Here is a 25,283-nt window from a genome sequence, read left to right as displayed (position 1 = left end):
TTTGAGAAGATGAGATATTATTCGTTTCCGGTAATTTCCGAAGCCCGAGTGTTCGCGAGCTCGCGTATCGTGCCGCTGCAACGTGTTGCGCGATCGGTTGCAATGCAAACGTCACGCCGCTGTATTTAGCTTGATAGTGTTATGGTTAGCTTTCCTTCATACTGTTAGTCGTTATTGCAGTATTTTGATGCAAATATTATTATTCTATAAGCATATTCGTAAATAAATTGACTCCGATATAGAGTTTGTGTTTTCTTTTCACCCTGTCTTGTAGAAATGTGGAATTTAGGAACTAGAAAAAGGTAAATATCGTGTATGTGTATTCAAAACAGTCAGATGATTTTGGACTTTCATGTTCAGGATATAAGGTTACTTTTATGTTGGATATTTCTGCGTACAAATGAGATAATGTAATTACTTAATTTTTAAATCTCAGTTTCAGTAAAAACAGAATGAAATTCAACAATTTATTAAACACAAATAACAATTAAGAGAAATCTAATTAGATCAGAATCTTACAAAATGCACCGCAAAACTAACTCTACTTACTACTAAATAAGATTCAAATCTCATAAATTAGGAAGCGACTACTCGAAGATAATGGACAGTCTTTTCAATTTACATTAAAATCCCATATAAAATGCATAATTTTCAAAATACAGTCATAATTGAATATTTACAAGATAGTAATTGAAACACTAAAGACAAAAAGCCTTATGCAAGAACAATACTAAGATAGGTAACCTTGTAAAAAGTTTAATAGTCACACATGACAATAAACAAGAATTATTTTCATATGATGGGAAAGGGGTTCTGGTGTTAGTTTTATTAACCCTTAGTAGATCTCTCTGACGTTATCTAATCTTAGAAAAATGACCGCGCTTTCTCACGATATTTTTGTTTCACCGATTCAAGTAAAAGAAAAATAATTTTGTAATACGCCCATAAATTCAAAATGCAATTGGTATGTGTCGGGATTCGAACCTTTTACTTGGCAGTCTAAAGGTCGTAACACTAGTGGCCTTTCCCGCTTACGTACTGCCTTTATAGGCTATCAAAGCTCCAAATGATAAAGGCAGACACAATAAGACAGGTATGGGCGCCATTTTACTCAGTACTGTTCTTAAATATTTATGTAACGACCGGAATTTTAAATACTTATCAATGAAAAACAAAGACTTCCCTGTGAAATCCATGTAGCGTTGTTTGGTTTATGATAAACCAACTAAGGTCCCAATGCCGCTATTTATAATAGACGACGAATTAATGAAAATTTGATTAAATTAGACAGTATCCGTATTCTCCTAAGCACTTTTCCAACTTAAAAATTGGAAATTCAGTACACTGCGAAACACTCGCGGCCAATAAAATGAATATCTTACGAACAAAATGTATGGAGAATAGTGTCAAATTTAATCCAATTAACATTCATTTTTCGGCCATTGTAAATAGCGAAGTTGGGGCCCTGCCCTGTTGAGTGATTTATTGAAAAGCATTCTAAAAACCGGTGCTTCATGAATCTATGAACTATGAACACATTAAATTAGATTTAGTGATTAGCTTAATCATTTAATGCTTAATTATAAATAAATATGCGTAAATTGATTAAAGTGATGAGAAAAATATACTACAGGGGTTTAGGTACTTAAAAAAGGATAAACAATGTTGGTTTTATCAAACACATATTCAATGAATAAATAAATTGTAAATTTTAATGGTATATTTACCTTGGTGATCTTCATTCTTGTTTTCTCTTTGTTTAGTTGTGCATTATTTAAGTAAGTTATTGTGTCGTTTATCTTTTTTAAGTACCTAAACCAATGAAGTACAGATAAAAAATGGCAAAAGTCATTTTCTATACAAACTATTTCAAATCTAAAACCCGTACGATCAAATGCTGTTAATAGGACTCGCAAGCTTGAAAGGACACATTTTTGTTTTAAACTAAAGAATTATCATAACTGTTTAATCTCAAAATACTTTAAAACGGACACAGAGCGGACATTCAGTGTAAGGGCTGCGTTTTAACCCTTTGGGTAGGTAATATACTGTGAACAAGTGATACCATAAAGTGTATGATTCCTGTATTAAATATGTATCTATTCTGCTTGACTCCTATTTACCACGTTTGATTGCATTATCTAAGCGTACAAACTCTACGCGGTAACTTTCTTCTTCTGCAGTTTTTTCTTCTTTTCCACATCATTCTGTTCTTTCCTAACAGGCCGTGCTTGAGTATTCTTTTTTTCATAAATTCTTTGGAACAGAACAAATTTCCCGCTCTGTATATTCTTAGGTTCGTAAATGGCGCCCTTTATTCTCCAAGATGGCGTCTCCGAGTGTTGCCAGGTGCGGCAATCTCTACTTATTTGTAGTTTATCTAGTAGTTTACAAGTCATTTCTGGGATGATGGGTTGTAAGATAATGGCACATATTCTTAAGGTTTCCATGGTGATGTGTAGGATGACGTCTAGTTCTTTCTGTTTTTCTGGAAGTTTTCGAAGCTCCCAGGGTTTCTGTGTTTCGAAGAATAAGTTGGCAATGTGTAGGACTTTGATGACAGCGTCTACTGCTTTGTAGAATTGATAATTTGAGTAGTGTGCGTGGCATATCTCTGTCGACGATAAAAATAAAATGAATGGTTAAAATTTTTGTTTTAGATGTTTGATTTATCAAATTCTAAATTACACCTCGCTTTTTTTAATTTCCAATGTTTTCCAATATTTCCAATGAGAAATGAAATTATGTATCGCAATTATGGACGTAGGGTCTGCCAACAACTTAACGCGATAATTTGACAATGTGCAACGGCATCAACATTTTATCGTTTAGCGTTAGGCAAGAGTTGAAGTGGCGGCACTTCAAAAAAATTACAGACAAATTTGGAGACAGTGGAACAGCGAGATCCCAATGAAGCTCACCAGGCAGAGCCTCGACATGGCGCATGAGCAGCGCGGCGCGCGACCCCGCGGCTTGCGCGGCCAGCTCGCGCGCGTGCAGCGCGGGGAACTCCGCGCGCGGGTTCAGCGCCGCGCCCGCGCAGCGCGACGACAGGTTGCCTAACGTGTCCGCCAGCTCCGAGTTCGCGACGTTTATTAATTTCGTCTCGCTGTAGTCTGCAACAGAGAGGGCTCGATGCTCTTAAGATATATTTTTATTCTACAGTATATGGTGCAAAATTCTCAAATCTGTGACGTTGGTTTAAAAGCTGATTTTTTTAATGGAAATTGGCAGGAAATGTTTGTTGCTTGACAATAATTCTTGAGACAAGGTATGTAATCAAAGGATTTCATCAAATATAAGGCGGCGTTGAAGATATTCCCAATTGATAAGAAAAATAAATTAAATGAAAGGAGTTCAGTAATTCGTGGATTAAACAGTTGTACATAAAATTAGTGTTTCTATGTAAGATTACAAACATACAAACATTGTATGACCCTTGGTAAGAAGAAAGACGCAAAAATGCATATAAATCACTGAGAATTTTTCAAAAAGCATAATCAGATCAAATAAAAAATTATATTAAAATACCGTATCATCCACGGAAGAATAAAAGAAATGTATTTTCTCAAAACAAGTAAACAGAACCTTCCAAAACAAAAATGATTTCTAAACAAACAAAATAAATACTCACTAGCATCACTGCTCATCGTGGCCTCTCTCAACAGCAGATACCTGAGCCCCTCGTTGCCCACGATGCTGGAGCGTGGGCAAACCACGTTGCCCAGCGACTTCGACATCTTGCTGCCGTCGACGGTCCAGTGCGAGTGGCAGACCAGCCGCCGCGGGGGGTGCCACTTGATGGCCATCAGGAAGGCCGGCCAGTAGATACCGTGGAATCTAATAGGAATGGTGCAATATGTGGGGGTTATTTCATATTTTCGGATATTATTATGGGTAACGATCGAGATATTGACTTCCTAGAAGTGTTAATCTTCTCTGATATTTTCCTTTTTGTCTTGCAATGTTTACAAGGAAATAATATTGTAGACGAAATCCCCGTTTTAGAGAAAAAGTATTAAACTAGAGATGAAATGCGATAAAGGAACAGGAATTTAATTTGAAGACAGTGGCACCTATATTTATGATATCTGTGTAAAAAAACACTAATTAGTACATTTCGTGAATTTTAGTTTTATACATCCATGATTGTATTAAATTTAATATATCTCCATTCTACTCCAAAACCCATATCAACAAAATCCTCCTTACTTGAGTATATCCTTGCCCACGACCTGCACGTCTGCCGGCCAGGGTCTGCCGGCCTGCTGCATAGCCTCGTCATCCGGGTAGCCCACCACCGACAGGTAGTTGACGAGAGCATCCAGCCACACGTATATACTCTGCTCTTCATCGTTTGGAACCTGGGTAATGAGTGAGAGTGCGTTTAGTGTATTTTTCGTGTTTAGCTCTAATCAATAGTTATGCCAATATACAAATCACGTAGAAAAAATGTTCAAAATCAAAGAAAGACTCCCCATTGTTACTTCTCCACGCGAACGAAAGTTTGATAGTACATCTACATTTGATACAATTTTGTAATAGCTCGTGATGAATCATTTTTACCCAACCGGACCGCGTCGGGATGCGAGTCGATCTGGCGTAGCCTATTTTGAATAAAGGGAATTCATATTTTTGCTTTTGACTAGTCGGACAATCCCGATAAATACGCGTGAGTAAACCGTGTCATCTAATAGTTTGATATCTTTTTCTTCTTTTTATATATAAAAATGGAAAGCTGTTCGTGAGTCTCGCAAAAACTCAACAACGGCTGAACCGATTTCGCTCATTTTAGTCTTTAAATATTCGTAGCAGTACAAGGAAGGTTGAAACGGTTTGAAAATGGATAATTTGCAAAAAAATGGACTTCAACTGTAAAGCGGTACGTAGTTCGCCGGGACAGCTAGTATCTATATCTATAGGTATATATATTAGTATCGTGCATAGCTACGTACCGGTATAGCCCAGTGCACCCTGGCCGCGGGCCTGCTCACCGAGATGTCGGGCAGGTACGCGTCGTCTGTCACCATGTCTTGTAGCTGCTTCTGGAACTTGGACGGCGTTATCACACCGTCTGGTGACATTTATATGCATAAATAAATAAATGGACAATAATTTGGTTAAATAGGTTTATTATCAGGTAGCCGTTTTTATAAATAAGTAGTAAGTGATACTAATTTTATATTTTGTGCTACAAGTGAAAGGGAAGCGTAAATGGGAATATTGAGTGGCTTTAAAAAAAAAACACAAAACACGACTACAAATTTTTTGGTCAAATAATATAAAAAATCAAAAAGCTAGCGAGGTTAGCTGATGATATTGATTGGAGATAATGTTTGGAGAATAGATCCTTGTTAGTACTAAATTGATCTAACACACAAGCATTACAAGAGAAAACCGGTCAAGTACGAAACCGATCAGTGACTGCGATCAATTTTTTGACAAGACAACTGTTGCTTAGCTCTTATATGAAAAAGATAGAGGAGCCTTAGTTCTAGAATCCCATTTCTAACTTTTGGGTAAGGAACTCAAAATAAAACTTCAACTTGTTTAAGAGAGAAAATTACAATTTCACATTAACGAGATAAAACATAGCCATAACACAGATCTAATCAATTTATTATAAAAAAACAAATGACCCTTACCCTGTTTAAGCCAGTTCTTCAAATGTGTTTTGAACGCGCTCAGCCTGAACATGTAGTTCGTCTCCTCCGTCCACTCCACTTTGTGACCTGATTCTATCGACACTTTTACCTGAAAACAATTTATTAACCACAATAGAAATCCTATCTATCAAAAAAACATAAAAGCTTGACTTTTATCGTATAGGTCTGCACAATTCGTTGAAAAGTATAAGATATTGCTATTGATCGGTCAGGGTTCCGCACTCAAAGAACAAAAACCCTATTACTGACGCTCCGCTTCATCACCCAGCTATATTACGAACCGTGACAATTACAGTCAGTTCAAACAGATGAAAAATAAAGATCGTGGTTAAGAACCGATTGTTCTGACCGCATGCGTTTGCGTACATAAAAATGCTTAAACACAATTATTTATGAAATGCTTGAAAATTTTCATATAATCTTTATATGTGATTTTGTTAAACGTCCAAATCTTAATAAAATCTCTTTTTCTATGCAGCCCAAACATACCTCTATTCATCCGTTTTACCGTATTTCAAGAAGTGATTTACGCACCTCTAGACATGCAAAAATAACTGTATATGTAACTGTATAATACACTCACAGTTTCTCCGTCTCTGAGTTCGTCTTTAACGTGTGTCTCCGGCACGAAGGCCTCATCGTTGACGCTGTACCAGCCGCTGTACTGAGCCTTGTACACGTAGTCCTCTTCAACTAACTTGTTCTGTACAAACGAAAATAGAATATTTATATATAAATTTATAAATCTAACCAGCATAAAATAATCTCTACTATAGCTTTCACTCAACACAACACTCTATCTTAGCCACATAAAAGCTCAAAATTTGAAATTATTATACAACTTTCCCGCAAAATGAAACTCTACCTAAACGACTTATAGTTCAAAATGGACATAATGGACTTATGGTTCAAATTTGAGACTAGATGGCGTTGTGTGAATGTTGTCCAATATTATAAAAAAAAAAATAGTAAATCAAGATTACTAAACTACTTTCACGCAATACAATACTCTATATCAATCACATAAAGTTCAAAATACAATAGCAAGTACATACCCAGAAATGTCTGACTGCCTTCTTGTGTCGATCCTCAGTGGTCCGTATGAAGTCGGTGTACTCAACATTGAACTCTTTGAACAGCTGTCTGTACTCATTGGATACAGCGGAGCAGTAGTCAGGAGGTGAGAGGTTCGCTTTGGCCGCCGCTTGCTGAATCTTGGTGCCATGCTCGTCTGTGCCTGGAAAGAAGAGGAGACAATATAATCTTTCTGTATCTGATCCCGTATTTAATAATAAATCATTCTCATGATAGTGACTGACGCGGCGGGATGCAGCCGCGTCTGCTCATGATTAAGGACTTCGGTTGGGTCCAAAATTAGTCGGGCAACCCCGATAAATACGCTTAAGTAAACCGTTACATCATTTAATAATGAATCGGTCTCACGATAGTTATTATAAAAACTGACAAAATCGTAGCAAATATCGATTTTTGCTACAATTGACATTCGTAGCAACAATGTGGGCTATGTGTGCTACGAATGTCGAGTGAGGCTAATATCGAGATATAAGAATGTCAAGCCTATTATATGCTAAATGTTAAGAATGTTTAGTAGAACATAAAAAAAGGTAATAATGTCGAGTGCTGCGCGAATACCGAGTGCTTCAATTCTCGACTGCCAAAACGTCTCATTTGAATCGTATTTACTGTAAACTACAATTAACTAACTACAGCCTGACTTGCTACCTATCTCCAATTGATAGTAGCGAATAAAAAGAGATTTTTTTTTTAAATCTGTAAACCAAAGTATGGTTTCACCCATTTAAATTGAAATTAAAACAAATTAGTTTTTATGAGAAACAGTGAAAGTATAAACTACAATGTAATTTAAGTTTTTAGATAAACATCGAACTATCTAAAGAAACATTAACATATGGTCTGTTACAAATCAATATTTTCTATTTGTGATAGTGGCACATTTGATTACAAGTGCACTATTTACATAAGATGCAATTTAGATTGTTATCAGTCCATAGTTCAGTTGCATCAGACTGCAAGGTTGAATCAATATCCTATTTATAAACCTACTAGCTTTTCGCCCGCGGCTTCGCCCGCGTCGAGGTCGGTTATATCGCGTTTCCAAGAGAACTCTTCAAAAGTCCGAGATGAAAACTATCTTATGTTCTTCCTCAAGGTCAACTCTATCTCTGTACCAAATTTCATTAAAATTAGTTCAGTGGTTTAGATGTGAAAGCGTAACAGACAAACAGAGTTACTTTCGCATTTATAATAATTAGTAGGGATGTTTTAATAATGTACGAATGTAATAGTTTATTCTGTGAATAGGACATATATTTTTTTAATAAACAAAAGTTAACAAAGATTACTGCTTTAAAGTTTAGGAAAAGTCCTTGAGACATAAGGATCTAGTAAAATTCACAATAGCGACGGCAAAAAAAATATTCATCCCATTCCAAAGTTATGACACAAATGCAAGTAAAACAGTTAAAGTGATCAATGAGAATTGTTCCATACCTTACATAAATGTGAAATGTTATTACTTGAGATGAATACAACAATTATTCAATCAGTAGTGCTTGTTGTGTCTCTGAGGTAATGTTTGTTAATGGAGGTCATGTATGTTTGATAATATCTTCTAATACAGAGTGTAACTTAGGAATTCATATCATTTCGTAACTAGCTTGACTGCTTCTATGATGATTTTAAAATTGGGATTAAAAACCCGTAAAGTGCGAGTTGATATGACTACATTGAGCTTTCCATACAAATAAACTAAATAAATACAAATTTTCAAATGCTTTGGTGCAATGGTCATCCCTTGATTATTTTTCTAGCAAACATGGCTTAAACTCGATTTCGTTTTATTTTGTTGTTATAGTGGCAATAGAAATACATTTTATATACAAAATTTAACTGTCTAAGTTAAACAGTTTATGAGATACAAGCTGGTGATAGACAGACTTTATTTTGCCTTTAAATCAAATTGAAAACATAAAATGGAAAGGTTTTAATGCAAATTTTTAGACAATAGAAAAAATGTTAGTATTTTACCTGTGCTAAATATGACCTTGCAGTCAGGGTTTGTGAGCTTTTCAAACCGCTGTATAGCATCTGCGACTAGTGCTGTGTACAGGTGGCCCAAGTGAGGAGCTGAAATCGTGATAGATAGATATATGATAGTTAAAAGAAGTACTTAATAAATATAGAGTTATAAAAAAATATGGAATTAAATTCTTCTTTGTATAACATTAATTATTCCTTCTCTGCATGTGTAAAGGCAGTGGTAATATTTCCAGCTGATATTATAATTATAACACACCTACTTTCGTGTTGCTAAGCTGTTCTTGAGATGTTAAAGCAAAAAGTTATTGGAAAAAATAATCTAATTGGAAACTTGATAAAATCTTTATGTATTAAAATTATAGTGTGGACCCACGGCAGAGCAATAACAAAAATACATTCCTCTAAACCAGTTTAATTTTAGCAGTACTTAGTACGAAATTCAAACTTTTATTTGTAGTGTGAACTTACCCGCATTCACATAAAATATTGGCGTAGTAATGTAAAAAGGTGTTCTTTGGACGACAGATGAAAATAAACGTAATGTTAACCTCATTTTATCGGAAAATTACCACTCGCACTGTTTACCCAGCTGATTACTAGTGAGGTTATGTTATCAACTGTTTACATATAGTGCGAGCTTTCGTTTGTATTGTGCAGTCACACGTTTGTGTTACAATTCTATTCATGAAACATTATTTACTCAGTTAATACATAAACTATCCGAGTTCACCGTGACATTATTCACAGGTGAATGAAGGACAAAACAAATGTCAACTTATGGCAAATGCACATGCCATTTGGGAATATTAAGTTGCCTCCTATTTACATAACAAACGATTGGCGTTCATGTACTTCTGTAACTGGTCGAATTGTAAATGATCCATTACACGCATTTTCTATTCAACGCTTCTTTGAAGACTTTCAATGATCAAAGTTTATGTGTCGCAAAAAATGCGTACAGTTAAATTACTAAACTAAATCATGATACCTAAAAATTACGAGGTAGAACTATTAGAAATTTTACTTGAATCAATTTTAACTGGGTCTATTATTGCGTAGAACGGAGTGTGAAAGTTGACTTTTGACGTAATAGTAATGCTATCAGAAAAAAGTGCTCTACAGTCGTAAAATGTTTCCAATATTAGCTGAATTTTTAATTTAGTTGCATTCTAGAGTATAATCAATGAAGCGACGGATGTGTGAATTTGTTGTGATGTGATAAAAAACTGCAAACTCAAGTAGTATTATTGTTGTGATAAGCAAGTGAAGTCACAAAATGTCTTACGGAAAGATTGTTTTGATGGCTTGCGGCAGTTTCAGCCCGCCGACGTATATGCACCTCCGGTTGTTCGGTAAGTAATTGGATACCGAAGAAAAAATTGCGCATTGAATATGCATTTTTCATTGAATTTAGTGTCGTGAACTTGAACTTTTGACCTTTACAGTAATGAGTACGCTTTACTGAATCAAGTTTATGTCTGTATTTGGTTTGTTATTTACAGAAATTTGTATTTATTTGTTCTAGAACTTGCAAAAGATTATATTCACTCTCTGAACTTGGGGAATGTTGTGGGAGGCCTGGTGTCTCCGGTACATGATGCTTATGGAAAGAAAGATTTGGTAGCAGCGCACCACAGGTACAATGTTAAATTATTTCAACATGTTATGCAAGCGCTTTGCTGTTATGCAGATTTCATTTATAAATTATTTCAATGTAAAATCTATATGGCTGCTATACAGAAAAAATATTTACAAGACCTTCAAATATTTTATTAAATTCACTAAACATTACTAAAGTCAAAAACTATTGACAATGGGAAATTATTTCTATCTTTATATTTACAATACTTGAATCAAATTAATAAGGAAGACTAACAATCCAATAACAATTCCATTTTAGGAAATTATTAATTATTACCTAAATAATAAGGCAAGTGATCAAAATACCAAGTACAGGAAACTCTAAATCCTAGTTTTATGCAGACCAGGGATTCAGCTGAAACTAGTTTTATTGGAAGCCTTCCAACAGCTTTGGAAATAGGCTAGGCAGAAAAAAGGCAATCTGCAGTTATTTTTCTTGAAACTTCTTTTGCTTTCCACTCTTAGTACAAAGTCTATATCTAATCATCATTTAATTTAAATCTGATATGACACAATACAGATGGTTATAATCCACAGAATTTTTAATGAAAGGGAAACCTGGGGATGTGTTTTCATTATCCTCCCACTGCTGGGCATAGGCCTCCCCTTTCTCATGCCAATTTCTATGGTGAAGTGTTAGCCTCATCCAGACTTGACCCGAGACCTTTATTATGTCATCGATCCATCTTGCTCCTGGATGACCAACGCTTCTTTTGCTTATTGATGCTATATGATGCTTCTTTTGGTATGTTTTAAATTTAAATAATTTTATGCAGTAATCCTTAAACACTTTATTTATTTAAGAAATTATTTAGTGTATATAAAAAGAAAAAGGTATCAAAAAGACATTTACTGGATAGACGTAACAGCTATTGCTTCCATTTCCATGCAAAGTGCATTAAGCAATTTATGTAATAAGTTTTGAAAGCTGGTTAAGTGCCAAGTTAGGTACCTAATGCCTTGAGTGCACTTTGGCACTGCATACTACCAATCAAGATTATGATAAATGCTTTATCATGCAAAACTAGTGGATACATGGCTTTTTACTTGTCATTATCAAATATTTTATTGCAAGAAGGCCATTCTCTGTGACATTGGAATTAAGGTTAATGAAACTATACTCATTCAAATTTAATTAAGACAATATGCATCCAAACTGTAATTAAATTAACTCAATATATTCAAAAAAAGCATGACATCTACAAGAAATGATATAAAAGAAAATACTGTTCATATTACAATTATTTATGAGATAGAAAAATATTCATAGAGAATACAAATAATTTTTCCCAAGGTTTACGCGAATGTTAGACATTGAAATGAAACTACTTTTACGGATTTTATCGCGGTTTAATTTTAGATTTTAGTTCCCGACGTTTCGAAACCTTTGCAAGACGAACGCCATCTCAGTCTGCCCGTGACCATGATACCTGCAAAGGTTTCGAATTAAACCGCGATAAAATCCGTAAAACTAGTTTCATTTCAATTTTTCCCAATTCAAAATTGAAAATAGATAATGCTGATCTAGACTAGCCGATAACCAGTTAGTTTTTCCACTAGACATCATATTCGTACTATTCATAGCATCTAGGAATAGCCGAATATCCAACAGTGGACTATGATAAGAGTCAATTGATTTGACCAATGTACGTCAGTCATGGTGTAAGCCTCAATCAATCACTTATTGCTAACAAATGCAATTAAAAATTTCATGGATCGTTACATTTTTAATTGGATCTTTCGAATCTTCATATTCATATCTATTCTATATCCGACTACAATGTGATGAGATGATGATTCCATATACAGAGTATTAAAACTATACATCATTTTAGTCAGTAAGTTTGATAATAACAAAGATTTGACACGCAATTTTGCCCTTATCTGAACAATAAAAATGGTTAAAGATAGAGCGCTTTAAAGTTCACCAGAGTGGGGGGGGGAGGGGTGACGTAACTGTGTGTTTAAAATGTAGTAAGGGGTGTCCTTGAAAACCTAATATCTAAGCAGTAGTGTATATCAGAAAAAAACTAATATTAATTGTGTATGGTTCAAGGTACTGATAAACATGTAAATATAAAATGATAAGTCTTATTTTTCGGACTTTAATTACATTTTTTGCCAGTCATTTTTTATCGTTTATTGCGTTTTTGATTTTTTCCTATCATCTTACCGATTTCTTATCGTCTTACGAGTATGTTCTAGATAGGAGAATGTATGTCAGTGTATCTGGATTCCCTAAAGCCTAGACCGATATGAGGATTAAGACTGTCTGTTCCTAACTATTAGAAAGGCAGCTTCTCATACAAAGAAGGAACGAATCGAAAAATAATTATCGGGAAGTGCCTCAGAATTGTGTGGAAAAATCAAACCGGAATGACAAACAAACAGATAAGAAAAGGGAGTGTATAAAACTTGGGGAAACTTATCATCATCATCATCATCTCAGCCTACAGCAGTCCACTGCTGGACATAGGCCTCTTCATAAGTTCTCCAGCATTGCCACCTGCATCCAACGGGACCCAGCGGTTTTCACTAGGTCGTCGGTCCATCTGGCAGGTGGCCGTCTCACGCTGTGCTGGGAATACTATACTCTTTTGTATTTCTAAACTGGCTTGGAATACTTATATGCATTAGCTACCTTGAGTGAGCATATCTTAGCTATGACTTATAATACTAAGATACCTAGAGGGCAGAACATTCTAAGGTTATTGTCGATGTTTCCAGAATATCAATGCTGAAGCTAGCTTTACGGACGTCGTCGTGGATCAAGATATCAGAATGGGAGACACAGCAGGCCGGCTGGACGAGAACCAGGATATCCATGCAGTATCATGAGGTTTGGAAACTTTTCTGTCTGGGTTTTACCTTGAATTAGTAAAGGCTGCCCACTTTTAGTCGAACTTTTATGATATATCATAAAATATAGCTCATAGCTAGCAATGTTTATCCTACAATAGATAATGGTGGGCAATTCCGGGTGCTTTACATTGCATTTTGACAAAGAGTGCTACTTATTTAAGCATAATACTAAAACATTCCACCCTTTGAATAACATTCACGGCATATGCACAAATACACCCAGACTCAGAACAAGCGTTCGTGGCTAACAAAATTACTAGTAAATCACAGTGTGGCTTGCTGACCTTTACCACTCTACGATTCGTGCATTCATTCAACCAAATTAAAAAAACTTACCTTTCTACCAGGACATGATAAACAACTTCGTAACATCAGGCAACCATACAGAGCCGCCATCTTGGTTGCCGGATGACGTCATCAACCTGAACAGTATCGACGAGCCGGACAACCTAATGGAGAAGCTGAATGGTAACGAGGAGGGTCGCGGGGGGGTGACGGTGAAGCTGCTATGCGGGGCTGATCTGCTGGAGTCGTTTGCGACGCCTGGACTGTGGTCGGATGAGGATGTGAGTATAGTACAGTTGTGGTTTGTCTTAAGGATATAGATACGTGCGGTTTAGAGCTAGAAATTGGATTTGTCTTAAAGCAGTCAAATTGAGGGGCAAATTATGAAATTTCTTGTCAATTTTACTCATAAGACTGTTTTGGAACTCTGTTATTGGGATTTATAAAAACTTATAGCTGATTTCAATTATAAATCCAACGAACAGTAATATACATATAATTTAAATATGAACGTTATCTAGGAAAAAATTGAACCGTAGGTGGTAAAAATCTCCTGCTGGGACAGCGGGATTGTCCGAAATGGCGACCGTAGCCCCGGTACACGAAAGGCAAAGGACCCTTCTTTTGGGTGGATTATAGTCACTGGACGTCTGACACCTTCATTACTTAAGGGTCTCAAACATAATGTTTCCTAAAATAAAGATAGTGACATATCCTCATATTCCACCTTCCAGTTGGAGACGATAGTGGGTCGCCACGGGCTGGTGGTGGTGTCCCGCGCCGGCAGCGACCCCGGGCGGTTCATATACGAGTCCGACATGCTCTATAAACATAGGGTGAGCTATTGTAATACCAACCGGAAATATATAAATGTTTTCTCTTTTTTTATTGATTACCTGCATATGTTATTATTAAATTATTTGTTTAGTTTTTCTATAGATATGATTAATATAATTTGTTTTGAATTCTGCTGAGGATGGTAAGTGTTGTAGTTTTTTTTTAAGAAGTTATGAGTTAAAGGACTTTTTCTTGCCACGCTGAAGGGTTTTCACAATAATTTGAATCACACGCATAATTGAAAATACCATGCCTTTAAAAAATATTTATTTAAGAATACTTTACTCACGCGTGTTTATTAAAATCGCACGACTATAGAAGAAATTGATTCGCGGTCATGAATAAATTGAACCATTTCTAATTTTCCAGAAAAACGTGTTAATAGTAACAAACTACGTGGCCAACGACGTGAGTTCGACGGTAGTCCGGCGCCTGCTGCGGCGCGGCGAGAGCGCCAAGTACCTCACGGACGACGCCGTGCTGGCCTACGCGCGCGCGCACACGCTGTACGGGCAGCGCGCCTGCGACACGTACGGATGCTTACTGTAGCTGTAGGGCAGGGTGAAGCTTTGGTCCCCAAGGATAGCAGGGATATTTCATCTTTTCCGCCTGTTTCCGCCATCGTTCTACGAATTCTTCTACACATTCATACCCATCATTTAGATTTTAGATGGTTAGCAATCCACAAAAATGCGTTTCTATAGAAACTTTCTGCCTCGCATATCGAATTATCTATCGCCTATGGTTAAAAAAAAATCGATGGAAAAATCGTATCCTTCCAACCTTCAAAATTACTTTATTCCTTTTGAAAAGGATGTAGTTGGGCGGCAGAAGCCGCTTGACATCAGGCGATCCATAAGCTGGATTTTCACTCGAAAAAAAAACTAGCGACCGTAATACAGCAGTGAATGGCGTCACTCAAAAGGTTGCCTTCGTAAACAAAATGGCAGCAAGAGAATTTCCCACTTAATATTACGACCGCTAAATGAAGATAGCGCTTTCCTTGGAAACCAAAGCTTAGGAAGCCCTGAGGAAACTAACCAAAATCTATCGTACACAATGTACACAATCAGGCACACCTTTTAAAGGTTTTCTGGAAGAAATGACTTAAAGAAAGTATAATGTGTTAATTTTAATAATAATACACTGCAGTAGTAGAACAATGTGTGCTGAAATGGTTAAATAAAGGAATAGATTTTGGTTTGTTTCAAACTAGTGAATAGTTTTGGGAGAATCTCATGGATAGTTTAGTCTAACCATCATTTTGGTTTGACTTTACCACTTTATGATTGTTTCTGGCAAATGGTAATCATCTTGCCCTTTAGTAACGCATACAGTTTTGCTATGCGTACTGACGTAACTTCCAAAGTATCTACCTTAAGTGGAAACTACTTATCACCTAAGTAGCTTAGTTTTTGCGTACTTGTAATTACTTACGTGGATAGGTTGGACGTACTCGTCTATCTTAGGTCGAATTACCTACCTTCCCTACAATTACCTACACAAATGCCTCCCGTCCTGCCTACCACACTACCTAGCCTCAAGTTAACCATAGCATTAAAAAAAATGTGATCACCAACCAATTTGAACCTTATATCACTAGAATTAAGTATCATATTAGTGTACTTAACTAACATGTTTAAAATCTTCCACGCTGCCTGGATACAGTGAGTATAACGTTATCAAAGAATTACTCGCGAACTATGACAAGAGATCTCCACAAGACGTGATAATGACGTCGCCCGAGGAGACCAGCTTCAAAAACATACTGATCTCAATCCGAGACAAGCCGTCGATCATAGACGAAACTATAACAGTCAAGCGGCCGAGGAAGACTAACTTCTTAATGCCGTACTCTCACACTGACTCTGTCAGTCCAGTTTCGAACACGTTAAAACCAAAAATGGCATACGTGGATAAGGTACCGGCGACTTACATACCAGGGAAGGCAGTCAAGATCGTCAGCGACGCGACCGAACACAAAGTTGACAAGGTAACACTCGACAACTCGTACAGCTCACTCGATAGTTATCTAAGCAAGGACTCAGACTTCGACCTGTACAAGCGACGCGTCAGCGAAGGTAACGTAGAGAAGGTCGACGTAGAAGTGTCCAAAAAACGCTGCTCCTCAACCATCAGGAAGTTGCGACCTGAGGACATGAAAAAGAGCAAGTCCGAGGTCAGTAAGTTATGCGATAAGGTCAAAAGTATCAAGATTAAGGACACAGGTAGGAATTATAAGACGAGGTCGTGTAATGATATCGTGAGGCTCATTCTGACGAAGCATGGGATACATGTGATCAGTGATACTGAGGCTATCGTTTAGATTTGGAAATTTATTTTTGAGGTGAGATTCTACTTTAAGAAAAACATTTTTAGTAGTCGATGTGCCAAATATAAAGCCAAAAGATTGTCATTTAAAACCATATGTTCTTTGAATGGGATAGACATACTAAAAATCTAAAATTTAAAAGCAGAAATGAAAAGAAAATAAAAAAATAGTTCATTTGTAACAGTGTAAGATGACGGTCTCAGTAGAATCTCAACTAAAAATCCATTTTTGAAACTGACGCGCTACATAAAGCGATCTCTGTAAAATAATTTGATACTTAGTACATTGATATAGTCAATTTTCTTGGAATTGTATGTATGTATGATTGTAATTAAATGTGTACTGGGAATGTACCAAAAGTCGAAATAAATGTCACCTCATCAAGTTGACTTGGATTGGTCCTTTGTCCAAGAAGTATTTTACAAGCCTGCGTCCTATAAAAATGAATTTGAAGATCTAGGCGAGACTCGAGGCTATGCGAACCTCTGTGAATTGTCTAGCAATTGCCATTTAAGACTAAGGCTCTAGACGGACCGCATTTTAACTGCAGATTGCAAGTGCAGTTTCAATACAGTAGACACGACTGCAATAGAAATGCAAACCAAACATGCCGACAGATTGCAGTTCAATTGCAGTCGGCGTACAATCTAGGCGGGCCGTTCGAAAGTATGGTACCGACAAGCTAATAGCCCGTCATCTGTCGTAAAATAATATAATTTTGTATAATGAAAAGTATTATATTCTAATACTAGACACCTTTGACCTCCCTGTTGGTAACATCATATTGCACATTTAACTTTTGGTACATTCACAGCCCCCCAATACTTCCATTTTCCCCTAGATTTAGTGTTTCGTAAATGTTAAAACTTCATTGCAATTATTGCCATATATAAAAAAGTATTATCACTTGTAAATAATTATTACATTTCTAATCGAATACCCTTTTTATAAAATTATATTTGTGGTAACTTTTAACTGGTAATATAAATAATATTAATATTTATCTGGCAAGGACTTGTTATATATATTTTCATGGAATTATAATTAAATACCTAAATTGAAGAGAGAGTTTTAGACCTAAGATCATACATAACAACGTTTATTGTCTCTGATATCTAAATAAAGTAAATAATAATATAATCTCAATGTACAATAACAATAAACATGGGAATAACTAAACGTAATTTGATATCAATTTTTATCAAAAATGTCTAAAACTTTCCATTTTGTAAATATTTTTCTCTGTCATATAATTTAAACGAGGCTTTACTTTTTTCAGTACCTAAAATAGTTGATAATTTAATTTGCCAAGATTATTGTATAGGAAACATGTAAAAAAAAATCGTAAAAAGTAAGTTCCTCAACGAAAGTCTCAATTAAATCTATTACACTAAGTAAGGACCAAACTGGTCCTTATTGTATCAGTATTAAATATAATAATGGCCTTTTATAATATAACCCCAAATCGTAAATAACTCAGTGCCAATTTTATAAGTAACTTTTTACCTAAACTATCTAAACCTGTTCTTTAACCAAACGAATGTTTATATTTCATAATTTAACATTAAAGTAATTCAATTTAATTCTGGAAATTAATGAATTGATAGAACTAAGCAAAAAAATAACCAAAAATATAATCAACGAATTAAATAAAATTTGTTTATCTTCAATAATTTAATGATGTACTAATTGCAATAAAAGATACCAATAATTCAAATTTAAATAAACATAAATTTAAACGAAAATAAAATAAAATTAATCCTCATTATCTTCGTCAATGTTTAACTAGTTTCAATTAAAAATAAATATTTAAACTAATAGATAAATATTTCTACTGTTTTTTCTATTCTGTGGCAGCCATTGTGTATTATATTTCATATTCTTAGTGCCAATTAACTATCGTTCCTATTCCTTTAATAATTTGGTATTTGACTAAAAAATAACCTATAAGTCGTTGCATGTTAAAATTAAAGAATTAAAACAAAATAATTAAGTTTTAATAGTTTAATTACATATATTAATGTTATAGCATAAGTATCGCTCAATACGAAGCTAAATTATATATTATATGTATATTTTAAATATTATTTAAAATCATTTTATTAACGCACCATGGTAGAAAGAAGATAGTTTATAGGTAATAAAAAATCATTAGTATATCACACATGTATTATGTTTTTTTCTAATAAAGTCATTGTATTACTAGATAAATCTACTTAGGTATATGCAGATATTGAGATGAAACTACTTTTATTCATTTTAGTTCCCGAGTTCTAGTTCGACCAGAGAGGTCTAGTTCTGATCAGACTGAGATGGTGTCCGTCTTGACAGAAGATGTTGCTCGTTCTACCTTCATATTTTAATTAATAATTTGTGAAAGTAGTTTCATTTCAATGTCTAACATTCGCGTAAACCTAAGAAACCACTATATATGCAGATACATAGGTTTTAGAAATATACGAGTTTAATTTGCTTGTAGCTTTTTTGTTTCCAATTTCAAGTAGAGTTTTTTCTTTTAAAGCTATCTATAGTTGTGCTATAAATTTTAAGCTAAATTGTATAACCTCCGTGTACAAAATGTTTGATATATTTGCTCATTTAAGGTACTACAAATAAATATGTATTTACTTACGAAATTCATCATAGGCCTAGCCTTTTCCCAACTATGTTGGGGTCGGCTACCAGTCTAACCGGTTTCAGCTAAGTACCAGTATTTTACAAGGAGCGACTGACTATCTGGCCTCCTCAACCCAGTTACCTGGGCGACACGACACCCCTTGGTTAGACTGGTTGTCAGACTTTTCAAGCTTCTGACTACCTGTTACGACTGTCAAAGATTATTTACTTACGATTAATTTAACCTGTTAGCGTCAATGGACTTTAAATAATGAAACAGACGCAGAAATGTTTATTATATAAGCCATATGTATTCTTCCAGTAGTAAAATTGATAGATTTCATTTTAATTTTAGCTAGTTATTTGTCATTTGCTTGTGTAAAGTTGTTTTTTTGTTTCAGTGGACTAGTTACTTATTATTTTATCTGGAAACCCATTTATAACTGTTTATTTACCCCTGTCTTGATCCTAAGGCCTAAAAATGATTTAATGTCTAAAAAACCTGTCATGAAGTCGATTTCTTTACAGATTTTTAGAGATATTTTTCCAAGCATTAAATTATTTTGAGGTCTTTTTAGCCCCTTTTTTTCTTTATCCTAACTTGGGTGTTGTATGCCTAGGGAGGCGGCTGCCCGTTGTAGCTGACGTGTTGCGCGCGCCGCGACCACGCCCCCTCGTAGCGGGACTCGTAGCGGGACCGTAGCGGGATTGTAGCGGGCCGTAGCGGTATCGTAGGCGGGCCGGGGCGGAGCGCGCATTCAATAAGTTCCAACTATATTAGTGCCTCTTGTGTCCACTAGGTTGAGTCTTAAAAGCTTTTTTGTAAATCACGCTATTGCTTAAATTTTATCCTTTTGCACTTATTCATAAATTTTCTTAGAATTATTGTGGATATCACTTGATAAATCAATGATACAATATCATAGGCAAAGGAATGTGATAAAAGATGTGGCAAATATATATTTTTAGATGGAATACTTACAAATTTGATATTATATGTGCTCAACGCGAGAGCTTGCTAACGAAAGTATTTCTCAGTTCCTATGAAACGTTTTTTGAAAGTTATTATGTCAACTAGTGGACACATACTCTAATGTTTGAAGCTTATGTGGAAAATATGCATATATTGTTTAAAGATAAATTACAATTTTATTGTACTTCAAATATTTTTTGCCTATCAATTGAAAGTAGTTCCTTCATAATTGTCAGTTTGACGTATTTTCTGTTCGGATACACTCTACTTTTATTTTGCCATTTTTACTTGAGCTGTTGTTATAATTCAGTCTTTGTAAATTCATATAAAATTATTAAAAATGTTTATGCAATATATGTATATTTTTTTATGTTGCTTCAAGCAGCCTTTAGCGGTTCAGCAATAGCTTAGCTTTTTCTGACCGCATTTTCGCTTCGTGACTTAAAATAGTTAAGTTTAAACTTGCCTGAGGATCTACTTCCGTCTCATAAAGTAAGATTGTTGACAGTGTGGGAGAGAGATGCCGCTATACGCTGTGTAGGTGTCTCGCTTCCACACTACAACAGCTTTTTTTAAGAGGTGGTGGTAGATTTCCTGATTAAACATACCTATACTCTGCAACTCTGCACACATTTTATAACACACAATATTTTGCCCTATTAAAACATACCAACATTGACTTTAAGGCAAACAAATAATAATTAAATAAGCAGACTTTTTGCCAGCTATTTACTTAACACTTGCATTTTGTCAGCTGTTTTTGTTGCAAATATTTTTTCTTAATATTTTTTTTTAATTAATTGTTAATTAATTTTTCTTCAGACTTGAAGATATGGAATGAAGTGTCTTCAGAGATGCATTGTGTTATCAAATAGCTCCGAAACTAGATGTGAATGGATCTTAATATACAAACAAATATATTGCCTTTTTTATTATTGAATGTCAGTAAACTTTTCTTATTTCGTAATAGATAGAACCGTAAAACCAGTGTTAATTGAACCACGCACTGAAAGTATGAAATGGAAAACGAGGATCAAACTCTTCAAATCAACTGGCAAACGTTCAAACATGTTTATTGGTCTCTTGAGGTCTTGAATAATTTGCAGTATCAATGTATGACATTATTCTTATCTCGGTCAGAATGAAAAGTGTTACTAAATAAGAAATGTTTAAAAACTATAGTTTCAATGCTTCAATGTGCATTCCCCGTTTTATTTAAGTAGATTGAACTTATCACACCTTATAAACTGTTAATCTAGAATAAATGTTTAAAGAGTATGATTTCTCGCATGTGCAAGACGATATTTTGGCTTTATCATGCATGAATCATTTTTGGTCTTTTTAATATTTTTTTATCTTGCCTTATAAAACTATCCCAGTGATTTTATTTCTCGTATTCAAGACATTAGTAATAATAATAATGTTTGTCTCAAAATAAACAAGGAATATTATACAAAATGTATTATTATAAATATTTATGATTTATAAATATAAAAATCACAAAGAATAACTTTGCTGTTTACAATTCTGTGAAAAAGTTTATGAACGTAAATATAATTTAGGCTTTTTTTATAATTATTATTTTTAGTTATACATATAAAATATGTATTTAATTTTAAGGATCTGATTAGTCAATGTTTAGTATGTAACTGCGTCCGGCCAGTGCGTTGTTTGCATGAAATCATCGTCAAACTTGAGAAAATTAATATTGAAGTATTTCACCAACATACAGTGTGAGAAAAGGATGGCAATACAATAAAGAAATTCAAGACTAATTTTCAACTTGAATATCTGTGTTTTGTGTGCATCGACACTTAAATAATTGGTAAATTGAATTAACGTCTATTAATTCCATTATTAACGCCACTTAGCCATTGTCACTTAAATCATGATGCCCGGAATATGATCACCGATGTTCGATCTACAGTTTCCTTTTATGCGCGTGCGCACTGGCCGCGACAACCAGCAGTATACCAACCGCATGTTCCTCAGCTATTTATTGTTTAGCTGTATGTTTGTTCCAGATGTCTACTTATATTGGACGCTGTAGATTGCAACTTTGCGATTGAGAAACCGACCAATTAAACTTGATCCCTTGCATGGTAGAGGTAAAAATCTACGTTTTTAAGTTTCGTTAGATGATCATTTAATTATAAGATTATATCTTTTTAAATACTCTGCTTTGCTAGTAAGCTTAACATTGACAGCAGAATAAACGTATCCGAAAATCAGACATAACACCTAGGTAATAGATAACAGAATTGAAAATCATATATTCATGTAGATATCTTTTTGTATTTGTGGCTTAAATTGTTCACACAAGTCAAATTAAAAGTTGCTTTCATCCTTTCACAATGTAGATAATTTGTTTGTATTTGCTTGAGACAAGGGTTTATTATAAAATGTAATCAAAAAATAATCTTTGGTTTTAATTGAAGCTTAATTTGTATTTCTACAGCGTCTCAATATTATTTTGTTGTGAATATTTCTTTATGTAACATCATGTTAGCTGTGCAGTGTGTTTGTAGTTGCTCTGTACTTAATATACGGCTTTTTAATGCGAATTGTCTTTATTATTTAACTTTGCTTATGTTCTAACAAACCTTATTTATGGAATATCCTACTCTTTTTTTCAGTTGGTAATATTTAGTTACAATAAATAAACGTTCCCTTCTGACACAAAAAAAAATAAGTTCTTGAAAACTTATATTTTCAGTATTTTTAGCCAAATCCAGGTCAGATATGGCTATTTTAAATCTTTTTCGATCATTTCCCAAGTGATTTTGATTTGGAATAAAAAAGGTGCCAAGTTGCACCTTCACCGTAATTCGATGGTACTAGAATAGCAGAAAAGTCAATAACAGTTGTCAGAAGTGGTGAAATGCATACCTACATACATATAAAGATGTAAAAATCTACTTAGATAATTATCGAAAACATCGAAATACAATGAAAGTAAAGATTACATTTAAAATGATTTTAGTTTGCAAGTTATTTTTAATTGAACACGTATTATAATGTTTGTGTAGTTATGTAAAGGTGTATGCAGACATTAACTTTTAAATATGTTTGGTACTATTTAATGACCCATTAAGATTGGTTTTAAAAGTATTTAATCTGATAATGTTTAGAGAGGCTACTATCGCCTGTTTAAGCAGACTTTTGCATTTGTGGAAGCGAGATGCAGCTATAGTTGTGTATAGTGCTATCTCGCTTTCACTATTGCAAGTATTATTTTTGGAGGCGATGGCAGGGCACTTGATTTGGGATGTATGAATAGTAAATTCTCTTAATTAATAAACTACGTAGTCTTTTTCCTATCGACAAGAATTCATGTACCTACTGGTGGTATAATTTGTAATGTGGATTTTTATTAGTTTCTGTTTTCAATTGTGATAAGAAATATAATATTATCATTATTGTAGTAGAAAACTTATATTGTATTTTCAACCAAATTTAAGAAGAAAGTTTTCAATTCGCCATTTTTTGTCTCATAAAGTGACTTTTGGTGAATCTAAAAAGAATGTTTCATTTTTAATTGTAATAATGATGTCTAAGTTTATAGATAACGTTTTGAACCCAGTCGCTATTATTAGTACTTGCTTCTTCAGCAATAGATGCTCAAACAATGTATGTACCTTTATTTACTAAAATACCTTCATAAAATATCGCTTTAATCTTGTTTTTCACAAACACGATAATTTTGAAATTAATTAGTGAAAATGAATATGAAAAACCAACCTTAATGTAATTGATATAAAGCTTATTTTGAATGTTGTCATGAATGTTTGGCCAGTAGTTTGTTATGCGTAAAGGCACTAGACGTTTCTATTCCATGAAAGATAGAAATGTAGACGGAAGTGCCCCTACACTGAAATCTGAGTTACTTATTTGCATCGCTCCTAGTCATCTTTCATATACCTATAAATGTAAATATTTGCCTTTCTTGAAAGTAAAAACGACTGTCGCAGTAAGTAATTTAATTCCTGTGTTGTATACACAGCAAGGCAGTAAATTATACCTTTAATTTTTGACAGGCAAAAACTGGATTTAGTTTAGCAAATACAAAATAAATCCAGTAGTACATTGTTTCAAAGCTGTCCAATTTTCTGTAATTAATTAAAACAATACTCTGCTTTTAAGCGAGCCATTCATTGAACCAGTGGTAATGGTAAACGCCATAACAATAATAAAATGGACGTCAATGTGAGTGCGCTTCCATCTCTTACTTCCATGTTTATATTTACGTAAGCAATATGTAATACACTGCGACTCAAATTGCAATATGGTAATAAAAGATTTTAAAAATTCCAATAAATTATAACGGTAAAAACGTTAACTGTTAAGAAATACAGTTGTTCATAACTAGCTGTCGCCCACGACTTCGTCCGCGTGGTTAAAGATATAAGTTATGATTTATACCTACCCGCCCTGTTTTTTATCCATATTTTCCATTGAATCTTCGCTCCCATTAGTCGCAGCGTGATGGTATATTTAAGCCTAAAACCTTCCTCGATGAATGGTCTATTCAACACAAAAAGAAGTTTTTTTTCAATTCGAACCAGTAGTTCCTGAGATTAGCGCTTTTAAACAAACAAACAAATCCTTCAGCTTTATATATTAGTATAGATTTATATACGCCTATAGGCTAAATGTCGATGTGAATTTTGCTGTAAGTATTAAAAGATAACATTCCAATTATCTTCGATAATAAATTTTATTAATATTTCCTTATATTCGAATGTTATCAGTACCTTTGTGTTAAAGATAATTTTACAATTCGTTACAAGTTAATTATCAGTAACAAATTATAATAAACACGGTTTTTTATCAGTTCACTTACTATTGGCAACTATTGCCAAAAAAAACATGACCAAAATTTTGTTAGATCACTTTTTTATCTTGGACTTGGCTGAATGAATAGTTACGGTCAACTTACATGTTACGTCACTTACACTGTTTTCTTTTTATCTGATCTATGCTTCATTAA

General features: G+C 34.4%; 3 protein-coding genes across 3 annotated transcripts; 2 read left to right on the top strand and 1 right to left on the bottom strand.

Annotated features, from left to right (window-relative positions):
• Positions 1-453: 453 nt before the first annotated feature.
• On the bottom strand, positions 454-9,536 carry LOC113495148 (methionine--tRNA ligase, mitochondrial). The gene is made up of 10 exons (XM_026873756.1): positions 9,216-9,536; positions 8,736-8,834; positions 6,722-6,903; positions 6,250-6,369; positions 5,646-5,754; positions 4,956-5,074; positions 4,213-4,364; positions 3,635-3,840; positions 2,922-3,116; positions 454-2,614 (listed from the first exon to the last, which is right to left on the bottom strand). Exons 1-10 carry the CDS (start codon positions 9,298-9,300, stop codon positions 2,157-2,159), a joined length of 1,725 nt encoding a protein of 574 aa, XP_026729557.1. The 5' UTR covers positions 9,301-9,536; the 3' UTR covers positions 454-2,156.
• A 307-nt stretch (positions 9,537-9,843) lies between these two features.
• Positions 9,844-22,857, top strand: LOC113495149 (nicotinamide/nicotinic acid mononucleotide adenylyltransferase 1). Its single transcript, XM_026873757.1, has 7 exons — positions 9,844-10,099; positions 10,273-10,384; positions 13,116-13,227; positions 13,598-13,816; positions 14,270-14,371; positions 14,742-14,902; positions 19,941-22,857. Exons 1-7 carry the CDS (start codon positions 10,024-10,026, stop codon positions 19,963-19,965), a joined length of 807 nt encoding a protein of 268 aa, XP_026729558.1. The 5' UTR covers positions 9,844-10,023; the 3' UTR covers positions 19,966-22,857.
• On the top strand, positions 14,912-17,658 carry LOC113495150. The gene has a single exon (XM_026873758.1). It carries the CDS (start codon positions 16,105-16,107, stop codon positions 16,696-16,698), a length of 594 nt encoding a protein of 197 aa, XP_026729559.1. The 5' UTR covers positions 14,912-16,104; the 3' UTR covers positions 16,699-17,658.
• Positions 22,858-25,283: the final 2,426 nt, after the last annotated feature.

This window comes from Trichoplusia ni, chromosome 6, assembly GCF_003590095.1.
Source record: "Trichoplusia ni isolate ovarian cell line Hi5 chromosome 6, tn1, whole genome shotgun sequence".
Lineage (NCBI taxonomy): Eukaryota > Metazoa > Arthropoda > Insecta > Lepidoptera > Noctuidae > Trichoplusia > Trichoplusia ni.
The sequence above is the reverse complement of the archived record's forward strand: the minus strand, read 5'-3'. Positions and strand labels throughout refer to the sequence as shown.

Excerpts from the sequence above, each read along its gene's own strand:
- LOC113495148 (XM_026873756.1), bottom strand. The coding sequence starts at position 9,300 with ATGAGGTTAACATTACGTTTATTTTCATCTGTCGTCCAAAGAACACCT. Across the intron at positions 6,370-6,721 it reads AGGCAGTCAGACATTTCTGG|AACAAGTTAGTTGAAGAGGA; the intron begins GTATGTACTTGC and ends TCGTTTGTACAG. Across the intron at positions 3,841-4,212 it reads GTGGGCAAGGATATACTCAA|ATTCCACGGTATCTACTGGC; the intron begins GTAAGGAGGATT and ends CATTCCTATTAG.
- LOC113495149 (XM_026873757.1), top strand. The coding sequence starts at position 10,024 with ATGTCTTACGGAAAGATTGTTTTGATGGCTTGCGGCAGTTTCAGCCCG. Across the intron at positions 14,372-14,741 it reads ACATGCTCTATAAACATAGG|AAAAACGTGTTAATAGTAAC; the intron begins GTGAGCTATTGT and ends CTAATTTTCCAG. Across the intron at positions 14,903-19,940 it reads GGGCAGCGCGCCTGCGACAC|GGAGGCGGCTGCCCGTTGTA; the intron begins GTACGGATGCTT and ends TTGTATGCCTAG.
- LOC113495150 (XM_026873758.1), top strand. The coding sequence starts at position 16,105 with ATGACGTCGCCCGAGGAGACCAGCTTCAAAAACATACTGATCTCAATC.